This window comes from Loxodonta africana, chromosome 6, assembly GCF_030014295.1.
Source record: "Loxodonta africana isolate mLoxAfr1 chromosome 6, mLoxAfr1.hap2, whole genome shotgun sequence".
NCBI lineage: Eukaryota > Metazoa > Chordata > Mammalia > Proboscidea > Elephantidae > Loxodonta > Loxodonta africana.
The window spans coordinates 75,620,327-75,643,443 of NC_087347.1; the positions used below are offsets into that span (position 1 = coordinate 75,620,327).

A 23,117-nucleotide genomic window follows, 5' to 3' on the forward strand; every position below is an offset into this window, starting at 1 on the left:
TCTCACTCCTTCACAGTGGATCATGCAACTAGTTGAAATGGAAGTCAATGGATTGTCTACAAGCCTTTTGAACAGTGGAGAATACAGGGCGTTGGTTTTAGGTGAATTGATCCCCAAATATTTTTGGAATTTCTTTCTAGAATACCATTGTCACCTGATTTATCCAACCCTTAGTATGGCCACAAAAAATAAGTTTGCATATGTGACGTTTCATGTCACTTTAGGTTTGAATAAAAATATGAAAATAATTACCAATATCATGCAAGAGGGCTTAATCTCTATATTTGTTGACCTTTCTGTTCATGGCCATGACTAGAAGAAACCTTTTCAGAGTTCTTCTCTGAGTTAAAGCCAACATATTTTGTACATTATGTGTTTCTGTAGAACATAACACAGGACACTATTAGGCAGTAGTTTTCAGTGGAATTCTAGTGGAAATGCACTATACTAGAAAAAGTCACTACTAAGCCATTGTCCATGAAGAATGTTATGAGCTTCTTGGCATTGTGGGCAAGAAAGTTGCCAACAAGAGTGTTGGAATTCTAAACTTGATATTTTGCCCTTACTAGTGCTTCCAGTACTATATTTATTTTCTTTATATATATATATATTTTTAGTGCTTCCAGTACAAAAGAGAGTTCTCTAAAAGATGACTGCACTGAGAGAATATGGAACTAGCCATAGATAAAAACGACTCCCCAGTGTTTTTATTCTACCTTCTCTCATTATAGACCCACAGCACATATTCCTGGCTCCGTATTTCCCCATTCATAACCATATACCTTAATTTGGTAGTAGATGATGTTCAGTTACCAAAATGAAAATTTAGAGGTAAAATGTATTTGACTTCCTTAGTGTTTAATATTAATCCAGTTGTATAGGCAATGGAATTAAAAAAATTTTGGAAGAAACATTAGGATTTATGTCAGCCATTGGTTAGAGCAGGCTTAGTTAATTCAGGTTTGTAAGTTCAGTCCAAAGATCACTTTCACCAAAAAAGAAAGAAAAAACAGTTGCCTGGTTATTGGCGTCTTCACAATCAAACTATAAATGCATGCCACTTATATGCATAGGAATAATTACAGTGTAGAAGACTAGGCTATTCCCCTTACGCCTAGAAAGTCAGATCTTTTTGTACTTTAAAAATCTGTAGAATCCACTAACATCCTCAGAAGGGTTAAAGGGAAACAAAGCTGGGAGGAGGCCTGCAGTACTGTAGTAAAGTATAATACCTGTATGTGCTAAGGCTTTGTTGTCAGCACCTTGGTCAGTGTGTAGCATCAAGGAATTTCACCCTCATAATACAACAGCCATACTTTTTTTTCCAAGAGGTATAGTAAATACTTTAATTTTGCCAGTCAGTTGAATTATTACATTTATTTGCTGCCAGGAAGATAGGTTTTTATATTGTTTTGCTTAAACAGAGTGGGGAACTGACAATCAAAACCTGCCCATCTTAATAGTCCCGTTTAGGGGGTTTTGGTGGACTCAAACATACCAACGATCTTGATATGAAGATGGCACAGACTGGGCAACATTCTGTTCTGTTATACGTAAGGTCACTGTGAGTTAGAGCCAACTCCAACAACAAATGTGTGTATGCCTTTGAAAAGAGAACTAAAGAAAATGTCAGAAGAACATTAGTAGTAAAGGATCTAAGGTAATTATCGAAGCCAGTTAAACACACCTGCTTCCATCAGTAAGAACCAGTTCAGTGACTTGGGTGGGAGTGGAGGGAGTGTAGCTAGGAAAGAAAGCTCAGGAATTGCATCGTGTTTGTCCCTTCTCTTCCTCCTACTGCCTTTCTCAATCTGAACAGTCGTTCAGAGCAAAACAGTGATTATGGGGAAGTAGATTCACAATTAATCTCTGTAAATTCAGACCTGCTTTATCTAGGTGGGTTGGGTGGTTCATTTCCATTGGTTTATATCGCCCATGTTCATATTTAAGATATGAGAAAGCATATTATAGAAATAATCTGGGGACATATATAAAGGATAAATCTGAAGTAAATTGGTAATGATTTTGTCAATCCTTCTATTTCTGCATTGTCCTTTCTTTCCATTAGCTTTTATTAGTGCCTTTTTTTGTTGTTAATTTTACCTTTCACTTCCTGATAATAAACTTGTAGAATGGCATAGTTTATGATATTAAAACTTAATTTGAGGACCTGGATTTGAGGACTTGGGGGATAGATACTCATATTCCTAAAGTGAATTTAGCGTTAAACTTTTTGAAATCTCTTTCTGAACCGGTTTTCTTAAACCAGGTAGTGTTGTTAGGGTGCTTTAGAATAACATTGCAAGCATTATGCTTTTGTATGTTTCACAGTATGCTGGAAAAAATTTCTTTTTTATCAGTCCTCACAGATAATAGGCAAGTTGAGAGTGATACATGAAAATGCTTTCTGTCTTATCTTGGCTTTATAGAAAGACAGCTCTTAGAAATTTTTTGGTGCAGATAACATGTAACATAAATTCAGGAATATTTACCAAATAACTTTAAGCTAATATGTTTAATTTTTTCAGGAAATATGTCAGGTTTACATGTGACAATACATTTTACAACTGTCTAAGCTTTGTAGCTTTTATGTCTGCACATCCCAACTTTTTAATCTCTTTTTTACTAAGTTGTACACCTGAAAAATATTGAATAAGTGTTATGTGTATCTTCATAACAGTAAAATTAATTTTTTTTAAATGTCATTTTGGGAAAAGATATCCCACATCTACCCAGCTGTTTTAACCTGACATTTTGCAGATATTCTACATTGCTGTGACTTACTTTTTGCTTAGAGAATTGCGCCAAGGGGATATTAAGTTACCAGAAGAGAATTTGATTACAAATAGAAAAAGCATTTCTATGCCAAAGACAGGTTGCCATGGGATTTACCTCCTATATAAATTTTTAAACATTAAAAATTTTGAGAGGTGTTGTTTCTGCAGGTTACTTCAATGATGAGGCAATATTGAGATCTGTTGTATACTTGTATGACTTGAATTTTTTAATGTAACTCAGAATATGAAAGCTTATTTTAAAATACTGTTAAAACAGTTGTAATGTGTACACTGTTAAATTGTTCATTGCTATACCTTTCTGTTTAAACAGAAAATAGCTTTGTCCTTTTATTGTATGTTTGATCACTAAGTCTCTCTCTTACTAAACATTCTTCCAATATTGTAATTACCTACCTAGATCAGTCCATTTCCCAAGGTGCTGTTTATCTCTTTGTTTCTCCTAGGCTTTCTCTGCTTTAACTGCTCAGCCAGTGAATGATCAAGGATCAAAATGATATTCTTACAAAGCACGATGTAGCTGGTTGGATTGTGTCTCCCTTTTATTCTAGTAATCTGGCCTAGCTTTGCTGTGAGTTTTAGGATTCCATTCCAGAATGAATTCAGATCAGTTGTAAACTTAGGTCATCCTAGCTCCTCCTGAACCCTCTGAATAAGGTTAATTCTCAATGATGGCCCAGAGGTTAATGTCAGTCTCAGGTCAAGCATAATAACCCACAGGATAGATCTTTGGAAACCATCTGTGCCAAAGATAAATTAGTTGTTGAGACTACTGTATTCTAGAGCTTTGTACTGTGGAGTCAGACCCAAACTGGGCTTTGCCTCTTCCTGTAAAGAAAAACGTACTGGACAGTATTGCCCTAGCATTTGCCTTGATGTGTTTACTTTTTTCTCAGTGGCATTTCAGAGAAGTTACTTAGAGCTGCAAAATTATGTTTCCCCCAGAAGTCACTTTATTTTAAGGTTCAGTATTTGTGGAGTAAACACTAAGCTATAAGATGGAAGATGGAAATAAATTTCACTAACTGTGGAAGATTTATGTCTATCTGTATATAAGGCTCGGTTATATTTCCTTCTTTGGTATTTCCTCTTAAATACCTAGGATTCAAGCTTGTTTTTGTTTTTTTCTCTAGTGCTTCTGACTTTTTGGGGGAGAGCAGTAAACTATTCAAAATGGAACAAAGCTTGTTTGTTTGTGCTCACTTTGTAAGATTTTATAGGACAGATTTGCCATGTGTTACGGAGAAAAAAAATCCCTTCTTAAATTTACTGACATAGATATACATTTTACTGTCATTAGTAGTTTGTGATATTAATTACTACCATTGGATAGACATCTGAAGAATCATAATTATATATTTATGACTCAATAAAATTTAACTTCTGTAAATTCACTGGTAAGCAGTATCACCATGCCATGATTTCAAGTAAAATTGAAAACAAGAATTTTAGCTGATACTCTAATTGGCGCTTCACGATTTTATCAGATTGTTTAAAATTTTACCAGCCTACTAAATGTTTAATAGCTTCCTACATCTATAAGAATCAAATTAATGGCAAGTTTTAAGGTTGCAAACGTTAGTAACATGAAGAGACAGAGTTACTGTTTCCTGGGTTCTGTGGTTTAAATGAGTTTAAATTCCTTCATACTCAAGGGTATACCTTCCTGTGACCAGTTTCTTATTCTGCTTTATATGACTAAATTAAGACAACTAAGCTGTGTTTTGAGATTATTGTTCCACAACTTTCAATTCATTCCCAGTCCTTACAGTGAATCTTTAGTTATTGAATCTCTTAGAATTTTTTGGTTTTGTTTTGTTTTCTTATTAAGATTAGAAATATTTGTGACTGAAGCTACATTAAATGAAGAAATTTCAGTTAAACTAAGATACTCTATTATATATATTTTAGAAAAATTCTTCAAAAATTCTAGAAATTTTCTCTATTTACCTTTATTTTGAATATTTACATTTATTTTTAAAGCTTCTATTTGTCATCTGTGGCTGCAACAGTGGGCTCAAGCGTAGCAATGATTGTGAGGATGGTGCAGGACTGAGCCGTGTCTCGTTCTGTTGTACATAGGATCGCTTTGAGTCGTAACTGACTCGACGACACCTAACAAAATTTGTCATCTAATACCTAATCTACATTAAATATCTCTGCAATGAGTAATGGTTGAATTTCATTTTAAAATAACAAGAATAGCCTTAAGAGTCAAGTGGAATACAAACAATATACTTAGATTTATTTTTTTAATCTGTGAAGATTGAATTTTTCTTCACAATGCTTAGAATATTCCTTTTGGTTTGAGTCTTAATAGACTTGTACTCCTATGACCTATCTTTGAATGAAGGAATAATACTTAGATTTTTAAAGTAAATGCTGACATTATTAATTTTTAGAAATAGTTTTTTTTTTTTCTTAATCTCACTAAGAGAAGAGAAGGAACTAATTGAATAGAGAAGTATTTAAATGCTGTACTTAGAAATAACCTCTATACCGCATGGTCTAGTAATTTATAATTGCATTGGGCACACATTTAATCCAAAGTAATGTATTTCTTTATTTACTTACTCAACAAATATTTGTTCAAAATATAAAATTGAACGTTTCTAGAGCTGTCTACTGAAATTTGGTATATTTTTACCCGCCCTTATAGTACTATCAAATTGACATTGACAGATCAAAGGGTTATTTATTGTGTATGTGTGATATGGGTGGTTACATTTGCTTATTTGTTTTAGGTATTTAGTTAAAAAGTAAAAGCTGTCCTAAAAATTGTATATCTTGAGGCAGTAAAAAAAAAAGTATCAAAGTTTTTATATTAAATGAATGTTAAATTCCTTTGGAATTTGCATAGATATGCTAAGATAACTGAAGATCTACTGCAGCAATCTATAAAAGTTTTGTTTTAATGTCTTTTTAGGATTACAGTCGGATTTAGCCAAAATGAGTGGTCAGATTGTCTGTGTATGTTTGCGTATTTCAAATATTCTAAAGTCTAGGAATAATCAATTCTGCCTTCTTCCCTTCTTTCAACTATTGTAAAATATGTCATTTCATTTTTGTCTTTGTTTTGTTCTAGTGTATTTTCCTCTTAAATTTTGGATGGACCAGAAATAAAATTTTCAGCTCATTTTGTGTTATACGTTGGTTTCAAACTGCATCACAGTCATTTTCAGTTTAGACGTAATAAAAATAGATTTCTTGTAGTACAGAATAAAACTGAGCATCTCATTATGTATAGGTTTTTATGTGGAGGATGGATTCTTGAAATACACTTTTGCCTTATCTCTATCTCTCAGGCATTGGAAAGTGCACTTCGGTCTTTTAACTCAGTGGTGCTTTATAATATAATATTCTTCCCATCACTGTAAAAATTGATGCATGGGTAAAAAATATCTATTTTATATCAGAAATAAATTGAGCTTGTTATAGTCTCCTCTCTTCATTTTCAGGAAGAGGCAGAAATCCAGGCAGAACTTGAACGTTTGGAAAGAGTCAGAAATCTTCACATTCGAGAACTCAAAAGAATAAACAATGAAGATAATTCACAGTAAGTCATTATTTGTATTACATACTTAGATTGTACTCTGTAAAGATGCGATGCCTATCACTTAGGCTAACTGCCTTTAAACTGTTAGGTCTTCTTTCCTTCTTGCGCCTGCAATTTTCCCTGCAGCCACAGTAACCACAATGACCCTTTATAAAGTAAAAGTGGTCATGTCACAGCCTGCCCAATTACTCCAGTGGTTTCCCATCACACTTTGAACAAGATCTAAAGTCCTTTCCTTGGCTCAGAAGGCCTTGTATAGTCTGGTCCCTGGCCACCTCATGTGCCCACTTCTCTCATGTTCCCCTCACTTATGTGTCTTTGACACTCTGGCCTCGAGCATGCCAAGCCCATTCTCATTTCAGGGCTTTTGTGTTTGCCATTTCCTTTGTGTAGAGTGCTCCTTCTCTAACTATCTGGGTGGCTTACTCCTTTTTTCATTCAGTACAGGCATTAGAGAGGCCATCCCTAAGACACCCTATCCAAAATATCAGTCCTCCCCCTGCTGTATTCCATTTCCTCTTTTGGTATCCTTATCCTGCTTTTTCATAGCTTTTATCACTATCTGGAATTATAAGTTTATTTTTTCAGTTATTATTTGTCTCCTCCCACTAGAATGTAAGCTCCATGAGAGCAGGAACGTAGTTTTTGTTCTTATTATATCCCCAGAGCCTAGAAAATTACAGTCCCTATCCTTAATCCCTGGTTATCAAAGTGAATGCCATAGATACAAGGTGCTAAAGGAATTCAAAGAAGGAAAAATACCTGTGGGCTGGTGGGCAGTTTAAAACAAGCTTCACAGAGAAGATAGAAACTGAGCAAGGCAGTAGATTCCTAGAGAGGATTTAAATCTGTGTAAAAGAGAAGAAGAGCATCTGTTTACGTTATTTTTAAGACAAGTTGTTTAATTTAAAGCCTCTTGACTTAATAAGAGTATCAGAATGGAAAGTGGCCAGTTGTGTGAAATGTGAGTATCTTGCTTAGAAGAAGACCTATTTGTGATTATTGGTGTATGTATAATTCATAAATACACAGATTATTCCAGTATGTGAAGTGAATGAAATAATGTAATTATGGAATAGCTTAAATTTTGCCAATCTAAAATTCTAAAAAATCAGGAGGAAGCTAAAATTAGCTGATCAGTTATGTTCAAACTTGTTTGTGGACATGGCTTAGCCCAATTGATGAAAATTAAGTGAGTCATCACAGTTTCGCATTGTGCTTTAAAGCTGAACAGAAATGTGTTTCATTTATAAGTTATTTAGAACAAAAGTTTAAATTATCAAAGCTATATTCAATTGATTTTGAATAAAATAATAAACTTTAGTCTCATATTTGCATCTGGTATTAATAAAGCTATCATTGACTTTAGTTTTTTTTTTTTTAATATTGAGAGTTCATAGTTTGGAACCACGTTTTTTACTAAGTCCTGCTATATATTAGCTGTTGACCTTGGGCAAGTTATTTAATTTAATCTCTGTGTAGCAATCTTCTCATCTATACAATAGCCATGGTAGCCAGGCCTACTTTATGGGATTGCTTGAGAATTAGATGAGTTAATACATTTAAGCGTTTAATACATAGTAAGTATTAACTAGTAATAGTAGTAGTATTGTCTGTGAGTGATTTTTTTTTTTTAAGTTTTTTAAAGCTTTATTTTTGAATTGGAAATTAAAATTTTATGAAAGTTCAAAGACATTTAATCATGGATGAAGGCCAATTTATTAGTTATTGTTAATGATAGATCAATATTATAAAATCTTGATTAACCATAGTTCACACCACTACAAGTATATTTTTCCAAGGGAGGTAATTCCTGCTGAAAAGATACGGGATTTCATAAAGCTCACAGCAATGCAGTGGTTGTTAGGTCTTTATAGGAGTGGTATAATTAGTCACTGAACCGAAATATTTAGCTATAAAAGTTAAACTGCGTGAGCACCAAAGACTCAAGACGGATGATAGTCACACAGGTAGAGAAGTACAAGCGAAAGAAAAGAAATATGAAACAATTCAAGATTAGCAGTAGAGTAGCTGGGAGAGCACCAGCTAGGAATGGAATACCAGTGGAACTCTAATGGAGAACCTTCTGTGTGTGTTATAATGTGCCTGAGTGTTTTTCCCCCCTTAAGGTTCAAAGATCACCCCACATTAAATGAAAGATACTTGTTACTTCATCTGCTTGGCAGAGGTGGCTTTAGTGAAGTATATAAGGTAATGTAAATTTTATTCTGTTCTTCAGACTAAGATATAAAAGTATGTGGTTAGAAAGTATTTGCCTCTTATCGATTGATTTTATGACTGATTTTATGCCCTTATTGTAAAAAAGAGTTTGCAGTGGCTTATACTGTCTTATCTCAAGAGTCTAAAGACTGTCCTTGTATCCCCAGAGTCCCTCTGATATTTGGTATCTAGATAGTAGTAGTAGTATAGTCGGATAATAATTTTAACAACCATTTGAATCAAAATAGGCTGTTAGCCATTTAAGGCAGTACATTTCTGTAAAGATTATACTCTTTAATTTAAACGTGTCAGGAAGTCTTCCATGTCCTAAGTTTACCAGTGTTTCTCAGGTGCATGTGTATAAATGTAGAAATTTTTACTGATGTTCGCTGTTGTATACCTTTCTTTTTCTCACTTACCAAAAAAAACCAAACCTGTTGCTGTCGAATCAATTCCAACTCCTAGCAACCCTACAGAACAGTGTAACTGCCCCGTAGGGTTCCAAGGAGCGGCTGGTGGATCTGAACTGCTGACCTTTTTGGTTAGCAGCTGAGTTCTTAAACCACTATGCCACCAGTGTTTTTAAAAAACACATACAAATCACATGAAGCTTCAAAAGAATATCGATCATTCTGTGTTGTTTTTATTTAAGAATCAGGCTGGTGATTTAAAACTTTTTTTTTTGAGACGAGGAGGGAAAATCGAAGACAAGGCTGGGTATTGGATGGGATTGAGGAATTATAATTAATGTAGTTAGAGGTGATAATGATAATTGTGATTATGCTTTGTTTTTTAAGGGCTTTTTCTTAGAGATAAATACTGAAGAATTTAAGGGTGAAATGATACACACCTACTCCTCACTTATCGACTGTGTTATCTGACAGTTCACATATATGACAATAATAAAAAAAATCTGTGATCGGACTATTTTGCAGCGGGCATGGCATGGTAGCAGTAGGTGCGGAGTATCCCCTCCCTTAAGGGAAGCCTTAGGCCTCTGGGAAGCTGGGCCATGTCTGGAGCCTTTGGGAAGCCGGGCCATGCCTGGAGCCTCTGGGAAGCTGGGCCACGCTGCCCCACGCCCTCAGCTCCTTCCTGCCAGCAGGGGCAGAGTGTCCAGCTGCCTTGGGCCGGCCTCCTCTGTGGCCATAGTGCCTGTGAGCCTGAGGCGCTGCAGCTCAGAATTGCTTGGGGTGGGAAGGGAGGAAAGAAACAGCTTTGGAGAGGGTGTTTAAAAGAAACGCATGTGAATTTAATGACATCCCAAAGTGAGCCGAACTGGGCTGGAAGCCTACCCCTCGGAGGGGCTGGGACTGTGGCCAGGCTCCCAGCACCCTCCCAGGAAGTCCTGAGCCTCAGCGACTCATCAGGCCTGAACCGCACAGTAGGCTCCAGGATCCTGAACACAGGGCTTGCTGAGGTGGGAGTGGAGCCCTGGCAGCTCCCCGAGGGAAGTTCTGACCCAGGATAGGAGGGAGGTGAAGCAGTTAAGCCTGAACTGTAGGCCCTCCAGTTACACAGCCTGGCTTTATCCAGCTGTGTCTCCTCCAAGCCTCCTTCTCCACAGGGGAAGAATCCATAAGTGGACTCGTCACAGTGATAATTTTTTAAACTGATTGGGGTGGCGGGTTCTTAAGGGCTTATTGTACTATTCTCTCTACTTTTGTGTATGTTTGTTTGAACAGTTTCATAATAGTTTAGATTTTTTTTTTAAACAGTTGGGAATTTGTTAGGAACTTGTCAGTTTTCACATAAGTAGAAAAGAGTGAAGGGTTGCTAGGAAAAAATAGAGGAAAAAGGTTTGCTTTATCCAACCCACAAGAAGCATCACAGCCATCCATTTTCCTGGCTGCTTACTGCTACTACCAGTATAGAGGTGCAGATCTATATTAAAAACAAATAATAGCTTTATTGGTTTATCTTAATTCAATATATTGGCATTTCTAAAACTTGAATGTAAAAATTCAGTTAAGGTGCAGTGTTCTCTGATATATCACCATGGAATTTGTATTTCATTTCACATAATGTGTCATTGAACTATATATAGTCTTAGCAGAGATGATTGCTAAAAATTGCAGTGTGTATTCTAATCTAGTGATACTGCAAAAATTAACACCGAAAAAAAAAAAAATCTCTTCAGCTATTCAGTTTGTCTTTGGACATAACTGTTATTTGTCTTGAATCCTAGGCTTTTGACCTTTATGAACAAAGATATGCTGCTGTGAAGATCCATCAGCTTAATAAAAGCTGGAGAGACGAGAAGAAAGAAAACTACTACAAGTAAATATTAATGCATTATTGTTCTTATAAATTGAAAAAAATTTATAATGGCCATGGAGAATTAACGTACTCTCTTCCCTTTTTTTTTCTTCCCTTAGACATGCCTGCAGAGAGTATAGAATACACAAAGAACTGGACCATCCCAGAATAGTTAAACTCTATGATTATTTCTCTTTGGACACAGATACGTAAGTGGCTAAGAGGATTTCATTTCTAAGAAAGTCTTAAAAGTGTTATGATAATGAAATAAAGTATATATGAGGCCCTATTTCAAATAAATACAGTGTGTGTATTATCTAAACAGAAGGCTCTTAAATAGATCTCTGCGTACTATTTTACCCAAACTCCATATTACTTACCTTGGAATATGTTATTTTCTTTTCATACTGTGTTTTAAAGGTGTTTGCTTTTGCTTTTCGTATTCTGTGACGATGATACAAACATTTTTTATTTCTCCATTATGATTCTGAATTATTGGATACAATTTTATGTCTAATTTTTTTTCTATTTTCTGTCGTAGGTTTTGTACAGTGTTAGAATACTGTGAAGGCAATGACTTGGATTTCTATCTAAAGCAACATAAATTAATGTCAGAGAAAGAAGCTAGGTCTATCGTAATGCAGATTGTAAATGCACTAAGATATCTCAATGAGATCAAACCCCCTATTATACATTATGACCTTAAGCCAGGTAAATAATGAAATGAGTCTAATAATTTTTTAAGCTATAAAGAATATAGATTTTAAAGTCATATTCATTAAGTTATCTGAAAATATGCTTTTAGGTTCTATTTTTAAGACTTCAGTGGAGAACTAGTCAATTAAAAGTGTCTTTATTAATATAATATTTTAAATAGTGACTTTTCTGGAAGTTTAAGTAGTAAAGACAGTATTTGTCATCTGTTTATCATTCAGAGAGTCTTTGTTTTGTTCTTAGGAAACATCCTTCTGGTAGATGGAACAGCATGTGGAGAAATCAAAATCACTGACTTTGGCCTGTCCAAGATCATGGATGATGATAGCTATGGTGTAGATGGAATGGATCTGACCTCCCAAGGAGCAGGCACTTACTGGTAAGGGTGTTATTAAATGTACCAAAATTATCTAGATTCGTGACTCTCCCAGTCTAATGAGAATTTAGTTTTTCTTTTCATGTAGCCTTCGAGAGTACTATGGTGAGGATACTGATACGAAGCATCTGAGTAGGGAGGGGGAGACTACTGCTCTCGGTCCTCTTTTTTCATCTGCTCATAACTGCAAATCTCAGCAAACTGGAGAATGACTTTGGCATTAGCAAGTGACTTCAGTATCTACCAGTCAAAAACTCCTAACATGAAGAATTCATGAGTTTTTTTAATACAGTCTAGAGGTGATATTTATCTTGAATACAAATACTTCTTTAAATATGATAGCTTAACTATTACAAGCAGTAACCTTAACTATTACAAGCAGTAAACATAACCATCAAGGCCTTTCTGTGGAGGTTTTGTGGTTGAAGTTTTTTGTTAGGGGTGGGATGGGTGATTGTGGGTGGGGGATAGATTTGGCATATTCTTGGCCTTTGAACTTGACTCTCAGAAATCCTTTTAAAGACTTCATAAATTCAAGTGTAAATATAAATAGAACTATAGATTCATAGATAAAGCTTTAAATGTCATTCCCTTAGAGCACTTAGGTGTTGACAAAAACTACTTCACTATGAATTTTCAAACTTACCTTCAAATTCACTAAAGATGAATAAGTACAAACAAAAAAAAAAACCCAGTCAAAACAAACTTAGTTTTCAGGATCCATTAGTTTAGGAAAAGGAGTGGCATCTTGGTGGGAAGAGAGATACTGTACTTGACTTGATTGAACAGGATAGTGACTACAAACCTAAGTGTGACTTTAGGGCTTCCAGAAGAGTCTTTGTACAATTAAACTGACCGTGTAATAACCAGTTCCACAAGGTGCCATTGGTCTATATGAATTTTACTTTTTATGAACAGGGATTAGTCATATTCCTGCATTCTTTGGAAACCATTTTAAAGTTTCAAACTCTGCTTGTGTCTTAATAGGAATAAGATAATGTGTCATGGATTTTTTTTTTTTTTTTTTAAATTATTCCAGCTTGTAAAAACTTAGAAGTCAATATTCTCAATCAGTATTAAGACTTTTTATTTTAGTGACAGGGTTTTTTTTTTTAAGCTACAGAATCTTAAAACTTTTTAATAAATAAAACCAACAAAAACAGGGTTTCTGTTGGTTTTATTTATTAAATAAATAAATAAAGACTCCCCACTGTATTGTTTCCTCTCACTTTGGCTTTGCTCGTGTGGGGCAGAGCAGGGAAGCTTCCCTGTTACAGGTAGGTAGGCAGGAGGCAGGGAAGCTTATGTTTCAGGGCTGTGCAGGAAGGAGATAGAGTTGTGGTGTTTTCACATAGGAACCTGGAGTGTTTCTCATAGAAATAGTGCTCCAAAAAATGTTAATTTCTACAGTCACAAGGGTTGTTCAGCTGTGTAATTGGTAAACTGGGATGTCCTAATAACCCTTTTATCCTTTCTAACACTGATACTTAACAGACTTTTAGAGTACACATGTGTATTGCTTTTGCAAATTATCTTTCATCTCCAGAAGCTTGAAGTATTCGTCAGTATCACTGGGAAGGAAAGTTCTGCAAGTGTCTTTCTCTCTTAGGTCTCCAGTGCAATCATTCACTGAGTCCTAGTGGTCTCCCCCCGCCCCCCACCCCCGAATGTCTTCAGTGTTAATTCCTACAACTGCTCTCCTTGTTTAAACCATTTTAGAGGTAATATATATAGCTTAGTGTTTAAGAGCCATTCTTGTTTTAGTTACGCACACACACATATATGCCTGCACAAATCACACACTTTTAATGATAAGACAAATACAGCTTTTCAGTTAATTTTGGGGTTGGGAAAGAATTTACATCGTGAATAAGTATTAGTCATCTTGGTGGTTCTACTTCAAAGACATTTCACGTATTTTTTTTAAGAGTTCTATCAGCATCCTGGTGAAATCTCAACAATTTTAGCACAGTGAGTACAAAACTAACGCATAAAAGGATAGGTCCCATTTAGCTCTGTTATTTCTTCTCAGAATTTTTAGTTTATCTTAATTTTTGAAGTGGGCAATGCTTGGATCCCTGGTAGATGTTTTTATCACCTGAGGTGTTAAATTTATTTTTACTTTTCCTTTATGAAAAAATATTAACTTATAAATAGCATACATTCTTGAATACTCAATACATTTCAGATGCTGCTAGTGCTTCAAACTGCAAAGTAAGTGAGAGCCCCTTGAGCTGCTCACATCTAGTGTAATTGTAGTTTCGTGCCATACAGAGGAGCTGTAAAGTCCTGCAGCAGCATGGGCAAGAAGCAGAACGGCCTGGAGAGAAGCAGAGAAGGCTTTTGGAGGTCGAGTGTGTTGAAGAAGAAAGTGCTCACCAAGTGATTTGGAATGATTAGGGGAAGGCATTAGAATTCATCATCTGCAAAAGCACAGAGGAAGAGAAAGCACCGTGGGGAACCCAGTGAGGTGGCTTTGACTAGCCAATATGGGAATGAGTTCAGATTTTGGAGATTTAAGTTGCTGCCAGATTGGGATGGGTATTGTGTTACAAATGAGATATGAAGTCTTCTTGGCAGTGAATGCTATTGAGTTTGTTCAAACAAAAGATAGGTATTTTAGGATGAAAGCTGCCTATAGTTTGAACAGTGGTGAAGGGGGTGGGGGGGGATTTCTTCTATCATTAGATATTCAAATCAGAACACTGTAATTTCTAATGATAATTTTTTGTTTAAGGTTGTGTGTTTTAGTTGTAGAGTCAAATGGTGTAAGAATGTAAATGCTTTGAAAGTCCAATTGATAGTTTTCATTGATGAAAGTCCTAAGATTCATGTATGGATTAAGTGAGTATTCTAAGATTTTTATTTTTAGAAGGTTTTAAGTTACAGGTTGTTAATAAGTATCCTTTTCTTTTTATCTCCCCCAAAACTATAGGTATTTACCTCCTGAGTGTTTTGTAGTTGGAAAAGAGCCACCAAAGATTTCCAACAAGGTTGATGTGTGGTCGGTTGGAGTCATCTTTTTTCAGTGTCTCTATGGTAGGAAGGTAAGGTAGTTAAGTTACACCAGTTTCAGTTTATAGAGACAAATTTTGTTGAATTTTTCCCCCTTTTAAAGGCAAAGTATCATTAACATGCTGTCAGTTTAGATCCTTCCAAGGGAAGCCAGGCTTTTGCTCTATTTCTTCCTCAAATTTCCATGGATCAGAATTACTTTAATTTCACACCAGTCTGCTTGGCCTGCTTTTTGCTTTTGCTTTTATTGTTTGTTTGTTTAAGGAAAAGAAGTAACTATTAACAGTACTAACATGTTCTGTGATTGGAAATACTGAAATCAAAACACTTCATTATCCTCCAAACATTCTCTCCACTTCTTACATACTCCCCTTCCCTTCTGTCCTCCCCTCCTCCTCACACACACCACACCTTTGGCCCAGGCATAGTTTCTCCTGTGCTTCCTCAGGGAAATACCATCTAACATAGTCTTAATTCTTCCCATACCTTGTTTTATATTGAAGTCAGAAGTACAAGTTACCATAGATAACCATCTAGTCCACCTCCCAACCCATGCCTTCATTTGGTAAATATGGAAAGAGAGGTTAAGGGACTTGTTGGGAAATACACAGCAAGTTAGGACCAAACCCAGATCTCCTAACTCCAAACCCAGAGCTATTTCACTTAAGTTAGCATATCATGCACAAAGCGTTTTATTCTTTGGAATCTTCATGGATATTTCCACTACTTCTTTATCTCTTCTCTAAATAAACTTTATTTTTTTAAACATTCAAGAGAAACTTTAAATTTGTATTTCTATTTTATCTTATTTACTTACATTGCTACAGCATTGTTTTCTATTGCTTCTTAACAGTGTTAAGGATCGATTAAAGCTCTAAATAACAGGAAAAAATTTTAGAACATGAATCGTTTACATCTTGGGGATTTACTAATGATATCTTTGTTTAAATATTGTGAGAGATAAATTTCTCACCTTTTTATTCAATATTTTTAGCCATTTGGCCACAATCAATCTCAACAGGACATCCTTCAAGAAAACACAATATTAAAAGCCACAGAAGTCCAGTTCCCTGTAAAACCAGTTGTAAGCAGTGAAGCCAAGGTACTAAGTTTATGTAAATAAGTTCTGTAAGGTAAATTTTGTTTCATAACTTGCATTTAAGACAAACTAAGTACTTATTAGTAGGTAAAGTAAAAGGGATTGCTGCTTCACAGGAAATCAGTCTAGTAGGAGCTGGTGGTTTGCCCTGGAAAGAGGAGTTGCTTAGGCCTTTGGTTGTGGTAATTTTTATCTTCTAAGGACGTAAAGACGGTTTGTTTCTTTGTGCACACCAACTTGTTTTTTCGAAAATGAGGGAAAATTACAAGATTTGGGGCCATTATTACCTTTATGTCTGATGTATCAGCTTATATTGATACTTCACCTGGGATGTTTAAGTATATGAGAAGTAATAATAGTAATAATAATAACTACCACTTAAATTCAGTGCTTACTATGTGCTGAACATCGTTTTGATGCTTTATATACGTTGTCTTTTAACAACGTTATGAGGTATAGGTACATTTGTTATCCTGTTTTATAGTGTAGGAAACCAGCCAAGCCATAGCAAAAGTAAGTGCCTTGTCTAGAATCATACCAGCCGAGTAAGTAGCAGAGCAGTGGCTCAGAGGTATCTGCTTCTGCCAGACTCCATAATCCACGTCCTTGACCTTTTTGCTGCCCTGTACTAGCCCTTGAAAAAGCCTGCTGTCACAGAGCTCATTTTTTTTTGAGAACTCCTGTTGGAGTCTTCCCTTTTCTAAACCCTGTGAAATTCCTAAGAAAAACACTTGTTTCTATTTTTTCTGGTGTGAATAGCCCAAGCCATAGAATAATTCATAAACAGGTATTACGTATGTTCTACGTTCTTAGAGTATAGACAAATAATACTCAATATAGCCCCTGTTTGAGGTTACACTAGACTTGGAATTGAAAATGTACTGGTTTTCATGTAGTTAAGTAAGTTGTGTTTATTGGAAATGTTCAGCATTACATTTTGTCCCTTACATCTTTATTGGTTTTTTGCAAGTTATTCGAATGACTGTGTTAGAAGATTTTGACAATTAAGACGATAAACGCATCTTACAACAATAAGAAAATCAAGGAAAAAAAGATAAATGTAATTAAAATACCTTAATGGTGCTAGCATCTAAGTCTTCCCTTTTTGTCTACAACCTCAGTGAGAACAGGATTAAATTAATTTAGTCAAAACAAAATCCATTTATTTTTCAAATATTGGGGAAAAAATGACCAAGAGGGAGTGGAGTGTGCCAAAGAGGAGTCTCATTTAGCCATTTCTGGTTCTATCCTGGAATCTGGGGAAGGAGGCAGGGAAGCTCGCATGGATTTTTACCTCTTATCCCCACAGAGCCCCTCTTTGCCAAGTACTTCCCCCTGACCTGGGATGGAAATCTTAAGTACATTTATTTGTTATAGACTGTTTACCCTTAACCCTGCTCTTGGGAGCTGTTCCCCCCCACAAACCCTGCCATCAACGTGTCAGTCACTCTTGATTTTTTTCTCCATCTTAATCTTTTCAGTGTGCTCTCTGAAACTTTTTTTGATTTGTGAAAGACTTCAGAAAGATAAGATCTAAGTGATCAAATAGATGTTTTATAAATAGAAGTAAGCTAACCATAATATAATAAAAATAACTAGACCTGGTTTTAGAGAAAAATTTATAATGAATTTCAAAGCAAAATAGTTACTTTTTAATGTGATTAAACTTCCATTTAGGTTTTTTTTTTTTTTTTTCCTACAAATGTTTTAATTTGCGAATTTGTGTGGAATTTCAGGGCAGGCTGAAGTTATTTCTAGTGTCAGCAGTAAGAAAGGGAACAATTTTTATCAGTTGTCCCTTGAGAACATTTTATCTGTTGCCCCCCAAAACGGATGGATCTTAACAAACATAACGGTGAGTGAAGGAAGCCAGGCAGAGGAGAACACATAATCTATGATTCCATCTACAGAAAGTTCAAAACAAGCAAAAGTCAACAATGATGTTAGAAGTCAGCACAGAGGTTACCAAATGTTATACTTCAGTGCTTTTTTGTAAGAAGCTGTATCAAGGAAAGAGAATATGTAAAACAGGGTCAAAAAGGAAAAAAAGAGTGATTTTATTCTATTATTTCGCTTTTTCGAAAGTGTAATGATATACAAGGCTAACCTAAGAAACAGAAACTTTAATGAAAATGTCACTTCAGTGTTCCCTTTGTAAAGAAAGTCTTTATGTGCAATTAAAAAAAAAAAAAAAAACCTGTTGCCATTGAGTCAGTTCCAATAGGAAAAAAATATTGAGGTTAAAAATGGCACCCTACTCTTTGGCCAGGTTAAACTGATAGTAAAATTGGATGAGGGTGGGAAGGTTGTCTTAATAGAAGAAAAATGCTAAGGGAAAAAAAAAGTGTCCAGAATTTTATAAGCAGAAATGCAACTTTTCAGCAATAAGTTCAAATGCTTGCAATAATAATGACTATGAATTGAACCACTAGGGGCTGTGAGGTGAGAGTTGAATTTGGAGTGATAATTTTGTTGCTACAGAAATTTTTTATTTCTTTAAGGTTTGCACTTCCAGTAAAATGAGATCTATTTATTGTCTTAAGTGTGTCCATCCTTCTGTAGGATTCAGTTGATTGTTTAGAAAAGGATTGTTTTAATTGCTGACCTTTTTGTTGTAAGGCCTTCATAAGACGCTGTTTGGCATACCGGAAAGAAGATCGATTTGATGTGCACCAACTGGCAAATGACCCATACCTTCTCCCTCATATGAGAAGATCAAATTCTTCTGGAAACTTACACATGGCTGGGCTGACAGTATCCCCTACACCCCCTTCTTCAAGCATAATTTCTTACTGACTTTGCTCCAAGATTGGCATGATACCTTTGGATTGTTTCCAGATGCACACTTGAGTTTGAAAGCATTTGAGTGTTTTTTGTTTTTTCTTTTTTTATGCAGGATATGGTTAAGAACTGTTAGTAAACTAAAGTTCTTATAGCATCATTTGTACAAGAGTGGATCATGGACAGTGAATAAGTGTACGCTCTGACTGTAATCTTGAGCGGTGAAGGAGAACTGCCTGTTGCACATAAACAGGAGTACCATGTTAAGCTAGAAGAAAAATGGTGTTTTGTTTGTTTGAGGGAACACTGTAAATAGCGTTTATAATACTTAAATACATTTGGTTGTTACTGGAGAGTTCTAATAATGAAGGGTAGTTTTTCATTATTTAAAAACAACATGGGAAAAAATGAGACATATTTCTAACAGATAAGAACTACAGTGCCTGGATACATTCTTCAGCATTTGGCAGTTGTTGAAACCAAAGTAAGAACTGAATGACCTTGACAGTTGTTTTGTAGTAATAGAATGTTGAGCGTTAGAACCTTTGGACAAAGTTAACTTTGTCATTTGCCTGTTCTGGCTTTTACCAAGTTGTACCTCGAAATCACATGTCCGTTTTTCTCACTGGTTATATTAAAGGGAGAGCCGTTCTTCCTAGATACCTTTACACCTTTGACAAAATGAGCTGCTTGTTTAGAAATCAGTTGAATTCACTAAATTATAATATTTCCAGTGTTTTCAATACATTAGGATTCTTAACAGGTATCTTTCTTTTGTTACCAGGCCATGTTCACAAAAAGCAAGTGATAGTATGTAACCAAATGCAGACCAGTTCTATGCAGGATAATGATAAATTCCCTTCTAGCTCTATTGTAAATTGTTGTACAGATGTCATATTTGAATTACTAAATTTCAGCAGCTTATTCTTGTAAAAATGTTTTAAAAAATATGGCTTTTCTAATTGGATATTGTATTTTTTTTAAGTCTTCTTGAAGGCGCTTTAATTGCTGCTAAATGATGTTGCTTCTTTGCTAAAAAATTGAATGACCTCCTTAAAGGTGCAAGTTGACTGTACATCATACAGACAGAGTAAAACCAGGCATTCATTAACAATCAAGGCATGTAAAAATGATCAATGTTGGAAATACAGAATTTTTTTAAATCAGTTTCTTGGGTTTTGGGGCTGTGGAGCACATAGATACTAGATTTATAAATTGTTCTATAATGTTCTTAGCAGTAAAATGGGATAATGGTCCCATAAACAAGTTTCTTGTGGTTTGGACAGATTTGTTAAAATGTGAAACATTTTCTAACTGCCTTATTCAGTAGAAACCATTATTTCACTCCTGTAGATTATTTCTTTATTGTCACATTCATAATGCTGATACTTACATGTGAGTTGTCCATGTTACAAAACAAGGAGACTATACTTACCACAGACTCTTACTAATATTGTACAGTTCAACTGTGGCTCTTATTTCTCATGTTGCAAGCCATTTTGTTTTTTCATTGTACATAGACACATTGTCTCTTTAAGATGCTGCTGAAATTGTAGAGAATGTAGCCAAAACAGTAATAAACAATGACAGTTAAAATTTAAAGACTATGAAAAATTAGTTTGAAGGGAGCTTTTGAGATTTAAAATATTGACTGACTTGGCTCCTTTACTTAAGAATCAGCTGAATAAATTCTTTAAGTATATTTCAGGACAAGCATAAAGAGTTTCAAGCTGTTAAAGTAAACCTAATAACCATTATCGAGGCTAATCCTGGGTAAGTAACATGTAGCGCTATCAGGAACAGTTTAGGGCTATACCTGTTCCTCTGTAGATTACGATAGAAATTCTATAAAACATATTGACATGGTAATGAAATGTTAGCCTTGATTGAGTGTATTAGATACTGCCCACAAGTTTTTTAATTTTGTTGTTTGAGTTTTCGTCTTTCTGAATCATAAAGTTCTATGTTCATATAGTAACTGTTATTTAAAGTAATGAATTAAAAGAAAATGCCTAGTTTTATTTAAAATTTTGGCAGGCTGAGTATTAAGTAGACATATAAATCTAACGAGGTTGAAAAAGTAATACAGACATAGATCTTTGCTTTACAATATTATTTACAAATAAATATGATTGACTGCTAGTGTCAAAAGGAGGAAAACAAGCCATACAATGAAACTGCTTCCTTGACCTGGGTCTTAGAATTAAAGATATATAGGATAGTAATCAATTTAGTAGACCATCTCCTCCTCTAAGGTTTATCTAAACAAGTGCTACTACATATTTTGGATAATATGCTAGTAACCCAACAAGGACAAGATGGCTAACTGAACCAGATGGAATAATTTACTGTTACCTTTACATGGGAACTTGGTACTTACCTAAATAATTTCAAAGTCACTGGCAATATTTGGCTCTAATCTCTTTTGGGGTTCAGTTGTTTTCTAGTGTCCTGATGTCTGTCCTCAGAATTAAAGCATGTCTTACATCCCTGAGATAATTGCCAAGGTCTTCTCTCTTAAAGAGTCAGCACTGATGCAAGATAAAAATGTACCATTCCTGCATATAATTTTAAGACCTTGCTTTGATTAATGTGCATGTTGAGAGGAAATAAGTGTAGAAACCATCCTAATAATTTGTAAGTTGGGGAGGGAGGGGTATTTGATTCTTTTTCAAAAATAAAGAATCTATTTTTTCCTTACCCACTGCCATTCCCCCCTCCTAAAATAGAACTCTTTCCATTTAAATGCTATATAAAATGTGAACAAATACTTGTCTTCTACAAATACCTCATTACATGAAGCCAAAGTGGCGGAGAGTTTCAGAGAAACATTTAAAGAGCATATTGTGTGTTGTTTGCTGTTCATCATTACTTATTAAATCAATCTTGATTACCATCATGTTATTATTAGCCCTGTTTTAGTGGGAATGCAGACTGTACAGCCCATTTCATTTGTTGGTTTACTCTTTCAATTTAATTACATTGTTGTTTGTTTTTGTGTGAAAGTGAAAGCCCTACTTCTTCTACCTTTAAAATCACATTGGCAGGTCTTTCTCTAATCCCATTTTAAATTTTGACATGTCATCTGATCATTTTCCTCCCAAATATTACCAGATCTCAATGTTCTGAAGACATTAACAATCTAAATCAAAAAGTGCTTTTGGCAGCTGTTTTTTAAATTGAATTAGTAGAATTCTAGTCCCCAAGTTTCTGGAATTCTGCAGCTGTTCTTAGAGTATAAATAACTTTTCCATCATTTTGAAGTATCTTTATTTCCTAAAACACGTTCATCTCCATCTACTTTCCCCTTCCCACCTCCCCCCCTCTTTTTTAAGATTTTTCCCCCCGGGAATTCTTTAATTTTAAAATGGAAAAAATATGAGTAAATGTGTGTAAACCAACTTCAGAAATTGCATAGAGCCAGAGATTCTTCTTAGTAGAAGGCTAATTTCTAGTCACGACCAAAATGCATGGCTTCCACCTAGAAATCCTCACTTGTTAAAATACTAGGAATGTGGATTACGTATTTATGACCATTTAAGATAGGCAATAAGATACAGTCGTTAAGAGCTCAGGTTTTGGAACCAGATTGTTTGGGTTCACATGTTGACTGCTATGTAATACCTGTCCTTCCCATTCCTCATCTGAAGCTGGGGTAACAATAGTACCTACCATACAGAGTGGTTGTGAGGAAGAAGTGATTCACCTGTAAAGCGCTTAGAACCCTGTCCCTCCCCGAAAAAAAAAAAAAAAAGCCCTTTGCTGTTGCCTCGATCCCAACTCCTAGCAACTCTATAGGACAGAGTAGAACTACCCCATAGGGTTTCCAGGGAGCAGCTCATGGATCCAAACTGCTGACCTTTGCCCAGCACATAGTAAATGCCACATGTATGTAAGTTGCTATTTTCATTATTGTTTAAAATTCAAAATTATTACTTTTCCCCTATTTATAAGATGCATTCTGCTTTGCTTCCCCAGGTAATTTAAATTCTTTTAAGAAACCGTTTTACCATGCTTGACTCAAGTTTCAACCAAGGGAATGATTAGAGTACCTGAAAATGGAAGCTGGAGGAATGCAGTGCAAGAACTAAAAAGAAAAAAAACAATAACTTACACCTTCCTCCTTAGCCCACCCAGGAGGTCCTGAGGGAGGGAGGGGCCTCCAGGTGAGGGAGAGCTCAGGAGACTCCAGGCAGTAACTATCAACTGGCTTGGAAGTGTTTTAACCCATCTGTGTGTAGCTGCAAGGAGCCCTGGTAGTGCAGTGTAAAGCATTCACCTACTAACCCAAAGATCCACTGG

General features: G+C 35.4%; 1 protein-coding gene across 2 annotated transcripts in view; it reads left to right on the forward strand.

The window, feature by feature from the left end:
* The window catches only part of TLK1 (tousled like kinase 1), a 136,693-nt gene extending 114,116 nt beyond the window's left edge, over positions 1 to 22,577 (forward strand). For both annotated transcript variants that reach the window (XM_064287010.1, XM_023542860.2), the window contains exons 13-21: positions 6,254 to 6,351; positions 8,481 to 8,562; positions 10,760 to 10,851; positions 10,950 to 11,039; positions 11,372 to 11,541; positions 11,788 to 11,923; positions 14,856 to 14,967; positions 15,930 to 16,037; positions 18,654 to 22,577. In XM_064287010.1, the coding sequence (XP_064143080.1) occupies positions 6,254 to 6,351; positions 8,481 to 8,562; positions 10,760 to 10,851; positions 10,950 to 11,039; positions 11,372 to 11,541; positions 11,788 to 11,923; positions 14,856 to 14,967; positions 15,930 to 16,037; positions 18,654 to 18,830 (1,065 nt within the window). In that variant the 3' untranslated portion in view covers positions 18,831 to 22,577. The remainder of the gene's footprint in view (positions 1 to 6,253; positions 6,352 to 8,480; positions 8,563 to 10,759; positions 10,852 to 10,949; positions 11,040 to 11,371; positions 11,542 to 11,787; positions 11,924 to 14,855; positions 14,968 to 15,929; positions 16,038 to 18,653) is intronic.
* The last annotated feature ends 540 nt before the right edge of the window (positions 22,578 to 23,117 follow it).